Below are 18591 nucleotides of genomic sequence, written 5' to 3'. Positions count from 1 at the left end.
CAGATATCCCCCTAAAATAGCTAAAACTAAAAACAAACTAAAAACTACTTCCAAAAACATTCAGCTTTGATATTAATGAGTTTTTTGGGTTCATTGGGAACATGGTTGTTGTTCAATAATAAAATGATTCCTCAAAAATACAACTTGCCTAATAATTCTGCACTCCCTGTAGGTTCTATTCTCTTTTGCTACTTTGTTCAAGTGGAGCCATGTGAATAAACAGTGACACTTCAGAGGAAGCTAGAAACCCTTGTGAATCTCCACAGGGAAGACTGTGCAAACTTCCGCCCTGGAGACAGCTCAGTCCATCTGAGGGTCATTACCTAGCCGTGATCAGAATGCATAATGTACGTGCTGCCAAGATGAAAGGCCCCGAGAGAAATATGTGCCTTCTATTCTGTCGTGCATGTCCATCAGCGCAACCAAGCTCCGTTCATCACTGCATTCATCATCGTTTAAACAAGCTTCCCAGGTCGTGACTCTCTCCCAGAGCGCCACATTGTTGACACCGAGTGGAGTACATAACTACATATTGACTCTCAGAGTGACAAGGATGGGAAAGGCATTGGAGGATTGGACGTTTGACTTTGCTTCTTATCAGTCAGTTATCTAAATAGAGGACTCCATTGCGAAGTCCCCTCTGGGTCGTGTGGTGTAAACTTGAGTTTCTCCACAGCTGCTAGGACATCAAAGCCCACACTACCACCTGTGAGGGGCTTCTGGAAATGAACAACCATATCGAGAGACCAAGAGGGCTCCTAAAGAGAGAGGGAGATAGGCCCATCTGTCACATAGCCTGAGGGTAAACACACATGGACGCAGAGATGTCTTTGGGGAGGGTCACACACACATTACCTTCTGTACAAGCTTTACAAGTGGTTGCCAATATATTCATTTGTTGATTTTTGATGATTTTTGATGGCTTTGTAACACGCCTTTATGATCACTATCATTGCTACAACTACTAACACTAGCAAGCCTGATTACCAAGTTGCATCCTTACTAATTAGTACTAAGCAGCTGATTAATTAACTGGTGAGTTATTACTCACCAAAACTGAGTCACAAATTGCGTTATCGGATAGTTCCAATAAAGATTCTCCATAAGGCCACGAACACCACTTTAAGTTTAACGACTTAAATTAGCAGAGGTGAAATGGATCAGCTACAGCTAGCTGCCCAAATGTTAATGCCTCAGAATTGTCCAAAAAGAGGAGGAAAACATCCCTTATACAGTAGCCTTGAGCCTGAAATACTATCTAGAGGAAACAAATGCATTATTTCCTGCTGGTCAAAAACTATACTAAGCAGCTGCTTTTGGAAATGAAAAAATGTGCTGAACTACTGAGCGGCAGTGATTGTAGCATGGTCAAATGGTCAGTTTGTTAATGATCAGAGGGCCACAGCAAAAAACAAGCCATAATTAAGCAAAAGTTTCTTGATACATATCATACCAATAATATGCTACTGACATTAATGCTATAGTCACTCAAGCGAAGTGACTATAGCACATAAATAGAGTTTGGAGAGGAACCAGGTCTGCCACCAGCCGCCATCAGTTAGTAATAAGGTGGAGTCTGTCTGTTATAAGTTTGCGACTGAATGGGGTTAAGTTGGCAGTTACAGTTGCATCTATGATAATAAAGTGATTGACTGTGATAAATTAGCAAAGGTTCCAAACTTTTTGTCATCTATAGATCCAGAAATTTACTGTAACAGCTTCTATGCAGAGTCCAGCCAGAAACTCATGGATCTGAAACAGAATTCAAGAAATTCCTCCGAAAACAGTTACATAGTTACTGCAGGATGGGAAAATGATACACCAGAATGCAACCAGCTGGCAACCAGTTGAGTCAAATCCTCTGTTGATTGACATAGAATGACCAGTGTTGGGACTAACGCGTTATTAAGTAACGCGTTACAGTAACTACGTTATTATTGTGGTAACGAGCACGGTAACTAGTTATTATGCCAAAATCAGGAACGCGTTACTCGTTACTGGGATTTAGATAGGGTCGTTACTCGTTACTTCGTGTGGTGGCTATCGCGGAGCTTCCACAGATTCAGTAACATTAGCAAGTGGTGGAGGCAGCAGGTGGATGAAGGAAAAGGGAGGCAGAAGGAAAAGAGACCCGAGGCGGCCGCCGGTCCAAGTGTGAACTGAACTTCAGGTAAGAAGTTATGACCTGCAGTCTCTCTGGGTCAGATATAAACCAAGTTTAGGTGGAGTTTATTTTCGTTATTCTGACTTTTTCCGTACTGCGTGCTAGCTAGCATGACGGAGTTTCTTATACAGCTGGGTGGTGCTATGAAGTTAATGATGTTGAACTTTATTTTGTTCATAAGTTATTAGAGTTGCCAACCGTCCCGTCTGGTATTCAGAGAAAATATTACGCGTTTCTCATTGAGGTGAAAAGGAACAGTTTGTCCCGTAATTCAGCTACAATGAAAAAGACACAAAGCCGGAGTTATTCTGTGTCTTTGCTGCACAGCTGCCTCTTCTTCTCTCATTCTCCCCCCTCCCTCTCCCGTTTCTACTTCAATGATGAAACTGATCAATGATCAGCTGATCGGCTCTCTTGTTTGTTTATCGCCCACTTTGCGCCGAAAGAGGAAACCAGCGGATGTCGCGCTAAACAACAGCAGCACGTTTAAGCTTGATCAGCTGTTGTTAGAATGTATTTAATATTAATTTCTAGTATCAGCTGATGTTTGCTGGAGCCACAGCTGTAAAAAAGCTGCTGGTCATGATGTCGGTTTGGTTATCTGGTGAGAGGGAAACATGAAGATGAAACCAGGAGATGTCCTTACTGGATCATCAGAGCTGAACAAGTGATGGAGAAACAGGTTTACCCTTTAGGTGACATGAATGAGTTGAAGGGAAGTTATGAACTGTTTCTGAGAGACAAATAACCCCAGGATCCTTTTTTAGGTAGCTGACAGCTGGTAACTGTGCAGGTGCGGATCTAGCAAAGTGTTGCCAGGGGGCCAGGTAGGGCATTAACAGGGAGAGGGGGGCACAAGGAAATACTTTTCTTTCTTATTCTCATTTAAAGTGTCTCGCTTTTAAAAAATAATTATCTGAATCTTACAACAAACGATTGATAGATTGATGCATATATACCATCAAAACAGTGTACATCACTGTCACAACAGCGTTTATTTTCATTCAAAGGCTTTATGATTTTTGCTATAATGGTGGGCTCTAGTCAAAATGTCCGGGCCAATTTTCTGTCCCAGTCCAGCCCTGTATGCAGCTCATCTGCAGTCTGGTGTTGCCTACATCTTCCTATTCAGAAGGCAGAATTTCCAAGTTCTGAGTACAATCGAAAGCACCACGACTGCAGTTTTTGTGTTGGATGTAAAAGGCGCACATGACTCTGTGACGTAGGCTAGAATCATGGCAGCAGTCAATGATGGTCCAGGCGTGGGATTTCTTACGTGGAAATATGCACATTATCTTTTCCTTTCTATTGGTAGGTGGCACAGTGCACTTGTGGCAAGTAAGCAAGCTAGAAGACTGGCAAAGTTATGGAAGCAACACATTAACAAGAGAATTCTGAGTAAAACCAAAGTTACTTTCCCTAGTAACTAGTTACTTTGAAAGTAACGAGTAACTTGAAGTAACTGAGTTACTTTTGATAGAAGTAACTAGTAATGTAACTCAGTTACTATTTTAAAGTAACTTACCCAACACTGAGAATGACTGCAGTGTATTGCCATCTGTCTGCATTTACAAATTAAACAATTATTTACAATCCTTGGCCAATCTGTCTGAGACTGACGCCAAGCTGCAGTCAGTCAGTGCGGGGCTACAACTGGTTTGAGACAGGTTGCCTTTCCATCTATTGATTCTTTATTACCTTTCTTGACTTCTTCTTGACATGACTTCTTTAAAAATTTTCAAGCTCCAAACATAAAAAAGGATTAACAGCAATTGATAAGCTTAGAGGCCTATAGCTAAGGTACATTAGCTAACATTAAAATGATAGTTAGCTGATGTGTTTAGCCAATGAATGTAACTGGCATTTCTTATTTTGTCTGACATTTAATTTATTTTGGATTTAGTCACATATATTTTACTTGAGAGCAAACCATTCATCAAAGACAATTTTCAAAGACAGAGGTAAATCACTAATTTCAACAAAAGCAAACTCTCCTTTTGATTAGTGCCTCCATTTTTTTTTTTAGATGTTCTCCTACCTTCTTTTCCAACAGTGCAATGTTTTTGCATTCTGCAGTTCAGAGTCAAAACCTGCAAATCAAAAGCTTTTGATTGCATTACCGGTAAAAAATAATTACAGCTTTCCTGATGAATGTTTTTTCAGGAAACTTTTTTTTTTGCATCTTGCTTTCCATATGTAATTCACAGGAGATAGTACAGGGTCAAGCATGAATGGTTCAACAGTTCAATCATCCATTATTAATCAGCAACAAAACAAAGGTCCTCCAGAACAGTTTTATATCCTGACTACTACAAACCATGATGGAAAAAAGGAGTCTGATGTGTAATATCTTGTGAAGGCTCCTTTCATTATCAATGTATTTTTTAGCCTAAGAAGAGTACCTGTAGTCTTTGTTTGATACAAGATTTGTCAGCCAACCGCCTCAGACACATCATAAACAACTTCTCATTTTGGCTCTAAAAGGCTGTGTGAATAGTATGAAAGACAGCACAAGCATATGTGTGTGACACTCAGACTGTCTTGTTATCCTCTTACAATGTAGCTTGCCATCACCAGCGTGTGAATGTGTGTGTGAATGGGTGGATGACTGGATGTGTAAAGCGCTTTGGGATCCTTAGGGACTAAGTAAAGCACTATACAAATATAGGCCATTTACCATTTATAATGTTTAGAGACAGTGACATGAAATCCTCCAACTGATCTTTAAAAAGCTTGATTTTTTTAATTATTTTTTTGTTTTGGTTGAAATTTCATACTTGGAAGACTAGAAGCTAAACTCAACACAGACAACAGGCTGTAAGAAAACATATCAGAAAGCCTAAATCGAATTCCTTCATCCCACAATGACAGAGCACTGATACTGCAGCTGCAAACAAAGTAACAAAAGATAGTAAATAATTAGCGAGACAGCGAGGACAGGTGATGGAGAGTCAGGGCAGATGGATGATAAGATAGAGAGAGAGTGACAGGCAGATAGATGCTTCAAATGATATTTAGGTAAACTGTGGCCTCACCTTGCTTCTCCCTGATTGATCACCATGTACATCTCCCAGGACATATTTTCAGCCACGGATCCATGAGGCACTAGGAGGCTGACCCCTGAAACACACAAACACACACACACACACATTTGTGTCAGCAGCAACTCCTCCAGCAGCCTGACAGCATAGGGCAAAAATAAGAGCATGTCATACATGCTGGGGTTATGTAGATATTTATGAGCGCTTCAGTTCACCTCAAAGAAAAGAGTGACCTAGACTTGGGGTTCTAAGTGTTATAATATTCATGCTGATTTTCAATGGGAGTACAATAAAAAAGGGCTTATTTTGGCATATTTAAACAGTGTTTACATATCATGAGCAAATGAAGACATAAATACTACTTATCTATAGGGTTAGCTATAAGACAGCCTAGAGTATTTCGGGAGGACTCGGTGAAGCACTGGCATTTGCGGATTTCTGATTCTTGACTGGTTGTTAGCAAAGATAGAAATAGATAGAAGATGTTACTGTACTTCAAACTTTTCATCCTGTCTCCATCCACCCAATCCTAACTGGTCAAAGCAAATACTTGCCCATCAATCTAACGGAGTTTTTCCTCCACCATCACCAAGTGCTTGCTCATAGGGCTTTTCTTTACATTATTACGGTCTCTACTTTACAATATAAATAGCTTTGAGGAAACTATTGTTTCAATTTAGCGCTATATATATATATGAGCTTGAATTGAAAAACACTGATTGGATTGAATTATTTAAATTTCATCCCAGCCTGGTAAAATATTTCTATATTTAGACAAAGAATCTGCTTGGTGGAGGTCAAGATGCTTTTTACTGTCATGGTTCAATGGGGAAAAAGTTTCAGTGAGCAGACCACAGTGACAAAAATGAATTTTATTAACCTTATGTCTTTTTTTTATTTTTTATTTTTATTTTTTGCTTTAGTGCAAATTTTTCCAAGCGGCTGCAGTTTAAGGTTTGCAGTCAACTATATGTGTTGTCTGGTACCAAGCCACATGGTCTATTTTACACTGCTATGTATTGGAGAGTTCAGATATAAGTAAGACTTTCCTTGCGTGGGTGCAGTCATTTCCGTTCCAAGTCCCACTGAAGCTACATCTGTAAATTTGCCCTGTTGGTAACCAGTAAGCATTTTTGACTTTGCTAGGCTTTGGGAGGATGTAGAGTCAGAAAATTTAATATAAATGTAGCTTATTGTCGCTAATTAGCTATATTGAAGCATTTACTTTTTATATAGCCGTCCTCCTGAGTATAAAGTGCTACACAACAGAGCAACAATTTCCATACTGATGAGGGGGAATCAATGACACAAATATAAACTTTAAATAAACTATGAAGTTATTTCTTGTACGCAAATGAGAAAAATAACAAATTAATGGGTTAGCAAACAAAGCTTGTAGAAAAAAGAGTAGTAAGCAGGCAGAGCTGTGGGAGTTACTGTGACTAAGTTGCACTGGAGTTATTGATAGAATATTTGCATGCAGGTCTTTAACAGTCCCTACAAAATTATAAAACACACATTTTTTGCAAAAATCAGTTGGATTTTCTTATTTATTGATTTTTTTTTTCAAAGAAGAAACAACAACTAATTAGTGTATTCAAGTAATCAAAATTTAGCCTGCAGTTATGTGTGACTGAGGCAAACAGGCCCTGAGTACTATTTTAGTATTTCACTTCTGAATTTCAACCAATTAGCACAAACATTTTATATATTTATTGGATATTTGTTGGTACAGATAATGTTAGTGAGGGAAACTCAAAAACAATGGAAAACATTTTATTGTTTACATGTAAGGTTTTGGCATTTTATGCTTACATGAGGCTACAATGAAGACTTACATAAGGCTGAGAAGCCGACAATGACTCTGATCATGTGCAAGATAAGTGAAGGTTTTAACTTAGCTTGTGTTGACACAGCATTCATGTTCATGCACACAGTTTCCAGCACAATAGGGCTCATTTTAAACATGGCTACACCAGTCAGATGCTAAGGGATTTAGCAACTGATGTTTTCGTCATAGGATTGTACGCTCTTTAAACTACACTTTTTTCCCCTTCAGCCACAAAACTGGTTAAAAAAATACCTTTGACCCAAGTCTGTTAAAAAAATTAACCAAGCATGTAATTCAGCCTCTTATGACCAAACAAAGTAAGAATCTACTTTTGGCTGCTCTCTCATTTCAGTGTGTGGCTCTGCTTTTTTGATGTAAAAGTCCAGACCATTCTTTGCAACTGCATTTTCTTTTCTTTTTTCTTTTTTGATGCCCTATAGTGATGATGGAAAAGTTACTTTAACAACATCAAAAAACCCCAATATAAACAATTAAAGAAAAAATCACTTCACATTACATTGTGAAAACCCATCAGCTTGGATTTTCCTGCTTTTCTGACTTTAGGATAATTTGCTGGAACGTCCACGATGTGTTAACATGCACCAGACCAAAAAAACTCAGAAACTACTGCCTATATAAAGGTGCTCAGCCTCACTGATGATAAAGCTAATCAAGTGTATATGATCAGCAGCACCTGGCTGCAACATAATTTCATGACTATCAATCAATTTTTATTCAGTCAATCTTTATGTCCATAGAAACAAAACAAATTACATACAGTAACACAAAAACAAGAGAAAAACAAATAAAAATACACCTTTCTGCACCTATACCAGTGTCTCCACAATGAAGAGTGATAACGTGCGGTGCAAAACCTTGTATCTGCTTCATGTGCATGCAAATATATTTATGAATGAGATGTGTTAATAAAACTTTAAATGTAGTGGCTCCAGCAGTTACAAACATCTCACTTGCACTGAGCCATCTCAGTGTATTCAGTAATAACCTCAAAGCCTCAATAAAAGCTACATGAAGTTTCCATAAACTTGTTTTCCTATAATTTGTCCAAAGGTCTTTCATATACAGAGGTGTACATTATGTTCTAAATGAAGAAATGGTCTATCTATCGACACATGCATTAAATTTACCTAAGATGTATGCACACTTCATCCAACATTTCCATTATCATCTGACATTTGATGTGAGACGTCCAAGATATCTGAACTTGTTACAGACAGTAAAATGATTATCTGACAATTTCAACTCTGGAAATCTTTGATAGTTGTCCTTACTTGCTTCTGCAAATCGTCAGTGCTCTTTTACAGACATTGTATCTGATATCATGTTAAACGTCATACAGTAAGGAGAACGTATGTGAAAGAGCCGCTGGAGACCAGCACTGCTAAGACTAAAGACAACAAGATCATCTATATACATAAAATGGATCAATAAAATACCATGCATCCCATATAGGCTCTTAATTTCTTTGACAAATCATCAACATAAACATTGACAAGAATTGGGGACAAAATTCCTCCTTGTCTAACACCATCACTAACTCCAACCAGGGCAGAAATGCAACAGCTTGCAATGTCTGCTTGTCTTTAACAGTTAAACCAGAAATTTCATGATGTATTTGGCACCCCTCCTTGACTGAACTTAACAAGTAACTTTATAAATTACACACCTAAATGCTTTGGAGGCATTGATAAAAAGTGATGAATTCTGTCTTCTACATTGGTTTAAAGTTTATTTCAAAGAATATATACAAAAATCAGCACCATGCTTGAGTTTGAAGTCAAAGTGATTATCAGTGAAGTTAATGAACATATGTAATCTATGGAGCCAGTTTCTTTCTAAAACTTTTGACGTTGTCTTCGCTAATAGTGTTGGTCTGTAGTTATCAAGACTGCTGACTTTCCTAGCCTAATCCTTAATGATCGGCACTAACAGAACAGATAACACTGGGTCTGGCAACAAGCCATGGATCATGCAACCAGTAAAACAGATGGAAAGAAATGGATGCCAGCTTATTACTGGCATGTTTAAGATGTTCAGCAAAAATATGGTCTAACCACATGCTTTTTTTTATCTGGTAGCTCAAGCATTGCTTGATATAACTCATGTGCCATAATGACCATGCACAGAATAACATTTGCAAAATATATTGCTATTTATTTTTGTCGGTGAATCATGAAAATATCCACATATGCGCTGAATATTAAGGGAAGAACAGAAATGTTAAAAAGCGCCTAAAGAGGTAAACATCCTTTGTTAGGAAAGATCTAGGAATTGTGGGGAAAATATGAAGATGAGTGGCCAGTGGGTCACAATGAGTAAAACCTGTTTCTCGGTAAACAAAACTGACGTTTTTCAGTAAAATGTGTAGGAGGTTGTTATTCCTACATAATCTGAGTAACACTGTTATTTTTTCCCCTTAGGTTTTAGTAGTCTAAGAGCTTAGCTGATCAGCCTGAATATACACAAATGGCTACAGAAAATAAGCAACTGAATCAATATGTGATTTAAGTTAAGCTGTAAACATTTCTTTCTTTTCACTCTGATCTCCCAGTCAGCTACACAACAGCTTTGAAGAAGCAAGTGGATTTTTTTCACAGCATGTCAAAAGATCAACACTGTCCGTCCTCTGTTGCTTCACACTATTCATCTGCTGCAGAGTGAATGGCAGAGCATTCACTCTGAAGTGTAGAGAGCATATAAAGGCCCTGCTTTACAAATAAAAGGTTCAGAGGAGCAGCGAGGGAGATGACAGATAAAGGGTTTTGGAAGCTTTATGGAAAGTGTGTATTTGTAATAACTTGGTCATGTTGGGCATTCTTTAGAGTTTGTCTGTTTTTAATAAAGCTGTGTTTCACATGTTGGGGAGCTTGCGCTGGTGGCGACAAAGAAATTGGTAGGAAGAGTCAATTGCAACTGTCTTTCTTGAGTAGTTAAACCCCTTGCTGTAAGGGTTCTGATCACTCAGTTAAACAAAAATAAAAAAACCTCACTTGCCAACAATGGCCATTAAAAGTGAAAGCTCTGCACTGTGGAAACACTGAAAAGCAGTTGTTTTTTTTACTATACTGTGAAATTCATTTTGTGTATGGTTGAGACAAACTTGCTCCTTCATAGGTAGTCTGAGTTTCTCAACGTCTTGCTCATGACAAATGGATGACGGCAGAGTGACAGGTGGGTTGGTTCTGTGTCTGTAGTGATTTGGTGATTTGGACATTGTTTAAAAAGGAGCTGAGTCTTAGGGGATACCGATGCTAAGCATGCTTACCTCGCACTGTGCACCATTGTACACTCTTAAAAAAAACATCTTAAAAAAACCCCTGTAAATTTACATTGCCTTTTCAAGTGATTTTAAACATTAAATTAGGAACATGTTAATGTGATTAAACAATGAAATTATCTATAAATAGGAAAAAAAAATCCTAAAAAGACAGTAATATTCCGGCAGCTGGGGCGCCAAAATACTACCGTAAAATAACAGAAAATAACTTTCTCATGAAAATACAGTTATTTTCAGTAATGAAAATAGAGTTTGTTGCGCTAATTTTACATGGGATTCTGCCTTTTCCAAGTGCTTTTAGACATTAAATTAGGAACATTTTAACGTGATCAAACAATGAAATTACCTATAAACAAGGTCACTGAATGTTGCAATATGAATCATAATACATAAATGTACAGAAATATACAGTTAACAGTTGGTTTAAATAATAATGGATTGCATGCTCTGAGACAGGCTGGCGAGGCTGCCATATCGCAGCATCGGCCCCTCTGGCTATCACCAGTAGGCGGAGAGTCTTGACCACGGACACAATACCGAGAGTGTCCGAGCCGGGGCTCGAACCGGCAACCTTCTGATCACATGCAAACTGCCAACTCTTGAGCCACGATCGCCCTAAATAGCAATGATAATAATACTTATGTGATGTAACACAAGCTTATAGGGATCATGTTGTATGCTTTTCCATAGCATTACATTTGAATTCAACAGTTCAATCTTTCAAATAACGGACAGATATTTGTGAAATCATGATACATTTGTGAATGTATTTTAACAATCTAAATATGCATATGTACAGACAGATACATTTAATAATCATGAAAATTATGTTGTATTACATTAAAGTGATTTAAGGTTAATTAACATTTGAAATGTGAAGTCAAAGTCTATTTACGTAACTTTAATGATTTTCTAGAAGAACAGAACATTACTGTAAAATGCAGTAAAATACTTTTATATTAGGATTTTTTCCTACAGTGCAGCCATACCCGGGACCTTGTGGTTGTTAGTTCACATTCATTGGCCGATGCTTAGCGTCATGTTATTATGTGTCCAAACATCCAACATCCATGTCACATTGTTTTCATGGTCACACCCTCACCCCAGGTGCAGAGGCCTATTTCTGTTCAAGAATGTTGTGAATACTTTGAGATTTATATTAATTGCAATTCCTACCTCTACATTTATTTTTAAAAATATATAATTAGCACGGTGTGGCCATGCAATGTTTTATATGTTTTTTTTAGTTTTTATTCCTATTAATTATATTTTCACTTGTTACCTCTGAATTATTGAATCAGACCTAGATGACATGAAATTTTCAGCAAAATTATAATTCAGATACTCCTTTAATGATTGATTATTCTCATTAATTTTTGATCATTTTACATATTTTTCCATAGTATTACATTTGAATTTAACAGATCATTCTCTCACATAACAGACACATTTTTGTGAAATTATGATACATTTCTGAATGTATTTTTACAAAATGTATATATGCATATTACTTTTGACATGTAAAATCACAGTCTACTTATGTAAATTTAATGATATTCTAGAAAGACAGTACAAAACTGTAAAATATACAGTAAGATACTTTGACATTACTATTTTTTGGAACAGTGTACCTACTCACACCTCCTCCACGGCCATTTCATGGCCCAAGTGCACTTCACTTTGTCTCAGCATCTCAACTCATCCCTCTTATGCGTTCTTTCTCTCTCTCTCAGACACATTTGCACCCTTGAAACATGATCTTGCAGAGCACCAGGTTTGTGATTTTTATGACTTAATTAGGGAAGCAGTGAGACGCGATCTGTTCAGATGTTTGTAAATTACTTAATGTGACTTTTACAGAGGCAGATGTAGATGAGGATGACTGGAGTTCTGTGATGTGGTGCAGACATTGATTACATAACACAGTACAACTGAACCACACCCATGTTCACCAGATCCCAGTTCACTTAACTGCATCGTGGCACAGCACGGAATGATCACACTAGTCACACGTACTGGAGTGTGGGGGGGTCTAATGTGTTTGGGCACGGTATGAATCATCTAGTGTTCGTATACACTTGCAGTGAAGTTCTCAGGTATTCTGGATGCATTTAATTGAGAGGCCACAGGCTAGGTAGACCACAGGCAGGTAGATGTCTACTATAAAGGGATGATCCCTCTTTCCAGGGAATTCTATGGGATTATTCAGCACTGGGATTCACAATATTTCAACAGAAAGAATATCTCCTGCAGAGCAAGTTGTATTTCATGTTGTTTGTAATTGTATTGTTGTCAGTGAGTTTCTTCAAGACCATTTTAGACCGCTAACCATGAAATCAATGGCAGAAAAGTCAAATTATTTGAAAATGAAGTGTTTAGAGAATTTAAAAAGATTTTAACACTATCTCAAATAATTCTGAGACTCATAGTTTTTGTTCATTTAGAAAGTTTAAACAATCAAAAGTACCTTTAAAGTGATTAAGAGTGCTTCCTTAAGCTTCATGGCCACTGTGAAAGGATTTATTTCTTTGGTAGAAAATAGGTACAGCTACTGAAAATGCTGAACGTGGGGTTTGTGAATTATTCAGAGTAATTTAGGACATTGTTTTCAAAGACAGAATCAGCTACACGGTCTTTCATTTCTAATGAAATTTTAATTAATTCTTCAAAGCTGCAAGTCCCCTGCTTTTGTGTGGGAGATGTAGTGTGAATCCACTCCTTAAAAATGGCTGAACAGATGTAAGGAACGTTGCTATTTTGGTTTGTATCACTAAGGTGACTGGAGAACTCCAGTAATCTGCAGTGAAGTGCTGCGTATGGCTGCCTGTTCAGTCTAATGAACAGCAGTCCCTGCAGACACACCGTGCGAGTTCTGCTCTTGATAGCAAAGACTTCTCCACACAGACCTTCAGCCTGAAAGACGACCGTGGGAGGCTGATTTCACTTCACCTCTCCATGCAAGCTGAAGAACACCACCGTGTATATGGGAGGACCACAGAAGAGGGCTGTAAGTGAAGTGGTTGGCACAGTTCACGCAGACTCCTCCAGCCATTTGTGTTGGCAGGACACGATGACAGCGTGACCCCCGTTTGCCTGAGAGAGCTCACAATGACGTAGAGGAATAACAAACAGCTACCTGCCTTGGCAACAGCACAGATGGATCTTAGCAACAGCTTACAGGGTCTAAGGAGTGTGTTCATGTACTAGTTGTCATATAGTAATGATATGTGCCATTTGTTTAGAACAAACTTTGAGAAGGTGATTTACATTATCGTTTTATTTGTCCTTTCCAACTGATGACTTTATATATATACATCCAACATCGATTCAGGAAACATCTATTTGTAAATCTGTGTGTATATAGCATGTTTCTTTATAGGTATAGCTGTAGGTAGAGCACAAGTCCTGCATTTAATTTCGCTTATAAATTGATTAAGTTTTATACTCAAAGTATTCTACAAAAGCAGTCAGTTGAAAATTAATGAGTTTGAGGGTAAATAAATAATTCACAGGAGGGCTTTTAGTGACCAACGTGGCTTCAGGTTTTGCTATAGGTTTTCAGTGTCATGGTGGTGGGATAGTTCCCACGGGGGAACACAGACAGGCTAACATATGAATGGCTGGGCAACTAAGCCTTGCAATTGCTGACCTTTTATAAAATTTGCAAGCAAACCTTTTTAGTAGTTTGAATGATTTTATATTTGCTGTTTGCTTGCTCTCATGTTAGTACTGCTAGGGTTGCCACAGGAGCAATACATTAAAGAAAGACATTAATTTAACACAAATACCAAACAACAGCTACATCTTCTCTTGATGTAATGATGGGGCACTGATGCTGATAAGCCTGTAAGTGACACAGTCAGCATTTCTGCCAGCCTTGCCTCCGGGCTTTAAATGGACTTTATTTATAGCACTTTTTCCAGTGCACTCATACAGTGCTTTCTAATTCTATACATATTGTACAATGCTTTTTCTTATCATGCACACTCACGGGCTGCTGCTTTGGCTACAGCAGCTGTGTTGATTTCAGCTTTTATTATATGTTTTTACCTTCGGTGGATTTTTCATATGTTATAGTTTGTTTGTTTTTTCATTTAAATTCTGCGACTGCTGCCAGTCCATATTTGTCCCCTTTTTAATCTGAACATGATCATAGCTAGAAATCCTAGATTCATGTGACCACTCCTGGCTTTGTTACACCAGAATAGAACAGCAACCTGTTTGCAGCTAGGACAAATTGATGGTTGCCCAGTGATTACAATTAATTTCTTCACATTCAGGAACCAGCTACAAGTAGTTGCAGGGATTCCTTTCAGTCTCAAGGTGATTGTACACATCAGCTGGTGGGAGGCAACCTGTCTCCAAACTATCATGGGGCAACTTGAATGCAATCTCTCTTGGACAAAGACTGGCAAAGGTTTGCATATAATCTTGTGTAACTTATAAATGCAGACTGATTGCGAACACACATCAATCAATCTGAGTCCATCTGCGCCAATGAGTGCAATTTGTCTGCGACATGTCTTTTTGCAACAGAGGACTTAAGTCAACAGCTTGCCAACTGATTGTATAGTAGTGGTTGGTGCTGCTCTCCCAGAGCATTGGGTAGGATTGAGGTTAGGGTTAGCACACTGGGAAAGGAAACATCAGCAACCCAAAACCAGCATCCCCAGAATGAAGTCTTCCACTCCTCCTGCTGACTCTGACTTCAGAAGTTTAATGCGAACTTCGTCATAAGTAGATGGCAACAGATTGGTGATTTTTGCCCATTTATCATAGTTAATTGCCATATTATCACAGACAGATTGCATGTAATTGCCAGCTTGACCCCATTCAGTCACAAATCTGCTCTCAGTCTGCCATCAGACTGACTCCGCCTTATTGCTGTTTTATTGCTGTCTGGACGCACCAGAGTCGCTTTGAAACAATTGACTGTGAGAGGTCACTTGTTCATTGCAGTCGCCAACAATTTTCTTTTCCAGTGTGACTGTAGCATAAAAAAGTTTAAAAGATGGATAATGGAAACAAGTTATCCTTAGACGACAAAAACTTTAACTCCTCAATGTATTTCTCTGAAACAATACTCTGAAGAAATGCAAAAATAAGCTTAATATTCTGGGGTGCCTGGAGTTTAGGAGTGAGTTGGTCTTTTAAGCTATTCAAGCTATTTCTGTCTGATCTTGCAGTGACTTGAGTCAGAGCGACACGGCAGACCTCAACTGGTCAGAGCTTAGAGTCTTTCACAAGTAGGGATGGGCCAGCAACCAGCTACCCAAAGCAAAATGTAGAATCTATTCTTGCGGATAAATTCGTGTGTATGCGAGTGGCTGGTCTGTGACTGTGGACCTTTCAGTTGGAACAGTATGGGCTGCCTGTTCTCTGGATTCTTTCTTTTGCCATGCAAGCCAGAGAGCTCTCTGCTCCTATTAGTCAACGTCACAAAACAAATTGTGGAGATTGTCATAGGAGGTCGAGAGAAGTTAAAAATATCAGTTCTGGCGGGCTTGTCTTTTTGTTAGAATGTCACGAGGTGTCTAAGACGTGGCTTCGGTGGTTGTTGCTACATGGGATAAAATGTATCCCAGGGCCCTATGCTTATTTTTGGACCCACTGCTCTACATCTTCTCAGCTTCCACTGTGTAGTCTGAACTTGGCATTAGCATCTGCATTATGTGTGCACTTTTTTTTATCTCGGCTTGAGAACATGTGATGCATATTTGGGAAGCCCCAGACAAATGCTGAGTCACTTTTACTGTCAGGGCAAGAGATTAATCCTTCACACTAAACTGACAGACACATCGCATCTTTTATTTCCCCTCTGTGAGCTGCTGACCTCTGAGAAACACCCTAGCTGCTTCGTACAACAAGAAATACAGCGTTCTAAGAGGTCTTTAACTTCAAGTTCAATCAGCAGTAACCTGTAAATCCTGCTTTATAGTTTCTGATTCAATCGATGGTTTGTTATACTTTTACTATTGCATCTGCTGTGTCACACTAGCATTTTTTCTTTTTCATGATACATTGATATGGTGGTCCCTGAATATGCTTTGGTTAAGACAGTAATACTTTTCTGTTTTAAAAGAAAGCTAAAATGGTTGCTGATTACTGAGAGGGACCTGTTTCTAAGCAGTCCTGCCCACCTTCTAGAGAATCACTCTGCTGTTTGCCTTAATGAACTGCAACAAAGAAATACTATGCTTTCAAGATGCACAGATAAGAGGAAGTAAAAAAAACTAAAGCAAGAAAATTGGTGGAAAATTATGGTTATGGTTTTGCATGATAGTCCAGCAACTTTTCTGTAAAGCTCACCTGTGTTTGGCACAACCAGCCTCCCTCCATGGTGACCAAACACACCGGTGGTCCTCAGCGGCTCTTTGCAGGAGCTGAAGGGCCCATTGAGGGTAAGCAGGCCCTTCTTCCTTCTGTCCATGGTGCTGCAATAGTCCCGGCTCAGATCTCGCGGGAAGGTCTCGGCTGGGGCTTTGGCGTGGAACTCCGCCCTCTCGGCCACACCTAGTGAAACCATAAAGGAGCTCTGAACTTTGACCTTGATGTCTGGCAGGGGGTCAAAGAGCTCTTTATCTGTGCTGTCCTGGAAGCAGAGGGGAGTGCTGTATGTCCGGCCCACTGTTAAGTCTGGCTGCATGGAGGAGTTGAGAAGCAACGGGTTTCCTACAGAGATGGAAAGACAGCACACAAGTCACCTAGAAGCCCTGCTCACAAGGGACCTGTATTAGGCAGGGAACTCATTTAACTAATGAATCAAAGCCCTACCTAAACAGCACTCACATGGGATAATGAAATTCACTGTTGTCCCAGATACAACTAAAAAAGGCCAAGATTGTACGATTCTGGTATTTTTTAATGCCTTGATTTAGGAAAGCAAAAAAAAAAAAAGAAGAAGAAGAAATTCAAAGATGTTTAAAAGCTGGAAAACATCTTACTTTGCATGGATTAAATATTATCCAGGCTCTCTGTCTGCAGCACAGTGCAGCAGATTACATTCAACTGAGTTGTCATTTCACCAAAAAAAAAAAAAGAACAATATATTAAAATCAGCGTTAATATTTAAAATTACCGTAATACAAATATCTGGATGTCCCCAGATAGCACTGATCCAGGTCAGTTCAGGTTTAAAGGCCACATCGCTTGAAAATTCTTGCAGCTGACCAATGAAATTCCAGCAGCAATTAAAACAACATGCCCGGGCAGGCAGCCGCTACATCAGAGGTAAGGGAGCACAACCTGGACAGAAGGTCCAGGGCTCTGAGCCATGGTCAGAGCGTTAGATTTAATTACCAAGCACACCCACAGCTTGATCTCCATAATCCATCTGCTGGAGTCAGCTCCTCTGGACACCCAGTTGTCCTCCTGAAGGACAGGAGGGAGGGCCACGAGGATCTATGTGACCGCTCTGTAAATGAGGGGAGTCCTTCATCTCCCAGCATGAACCCAGCAGCAGCCTACTGAGGGAGGTGAGAGGGAGGCATCTTCATCTGTGACCATTAGATTTGACGACGCTGCCAAACAGAGCAAGGAGCACGCCGCATCGATTTGGCAGACGTGCCGTGCCCCTCGATGAGCCAGCCAAGATAACAGTGAAGTCATTGAGTCCTTGCTGCCCAGCTGTTGCCAGGCGAGGGGTGCAAAGCAGGAGGCTAATGTTGTTTTATTTTTAGGGAAGTCATTAATTACCTGGTATGTGATTTGTGATGAGCATCTTGGAGTGTGTGTTGCTTTTTCACTTATTCTTTCAAAACTTTATCCCTTATTTTTTCCTTTCACAGTTAAAAGGTTGCTGGTTTAATTCCAGGAGAACATATAAATCCCTTTTAAGATGATGGCAGGAAGGGTAACCCGAGTACCCTGTACCCTGAGCAAAGATGTGTTCACTTGAAAAATTACCACTGTTTTTGTGAAACGTGGTCAGTTCTGTTAGTGTTAGAATATGTTAGTGAATCAGTTTCTGTATCAACAGCTTGTGGTTGCTACACCTACAATGTGCATACTGCCATGTCTCTATTTGTCTTTATAAGGAAACAGGTTGTTGTTAAAGAGAAGCCTGCACTGCTAAGGGGGGAAACAACAAACAAAAATCAAAAAGCAGGAGAAAGTCAGCTGAAAAAACTGAAACAATGAAGTCCAAAAAGAGAGCCAGAAAGCGAGTGTAGGACTGACATAACAAAAAAACAAGAAAAACAAAACAAAAAACACCATCAACCATTTTTTCCCATCTAAAATTTGGCATTTCCATTAC

At 39.1% G+C, this 18591-nt stretch overlaps 1 protein-coding gene across 3 annotated transcripts in view; it reads right to left on the bottom strand.

The window, feature by feature from the left end:
• Window positions 1-18591, bottom strand: part of unc5db (unc-5 netrin receptor Db) — a 280431-nt gene that overhangs the window by 57406 nt on the left and 204434 nt on the right. For 2 of the 3 annotated variants that reach the window (XM_005748230.1, XM_013914697.1), the window contains 2 exons: window positions 16644-17006; window positions 5200-5284 (listed from right to left, as the gene is read on the bottom strand). In XM_005748230.1, the coding sequence (XP_005748287.1) occupies window positions 5200-5284; window positions 16644-17006 (448 nt within the window). The remainder of the gene's footprint in view (window positions 1-5199; window positions 5285-16643; window positions 17007-18591) is intronic. The other variant, XM_005748231.1, reaches the window with a different exon arrangement.

Source organism: Pundamilia nyererei, unplaced genomic scaffold (assembly GCF_000239375.1).
Source record: "Pundamilia nyererei isolate P.nyererei 1_Seehausen unplaced genomic scaffold, PunNye1.0 scaffold00217, whole genome shotgun sequence".
NCBI classification, from domain to species: Eukaryota; Metazoa; Chordata; class Actinopteri; order Cichliformes; family Cichlidae; genus Pundamilia; species Pundamilia nyererei.
The sequence above is the reverse complement of the archived record's forward strand: the minus strand, read 5'-3'. Positions and strand labels throughout refer to the sequence as shown.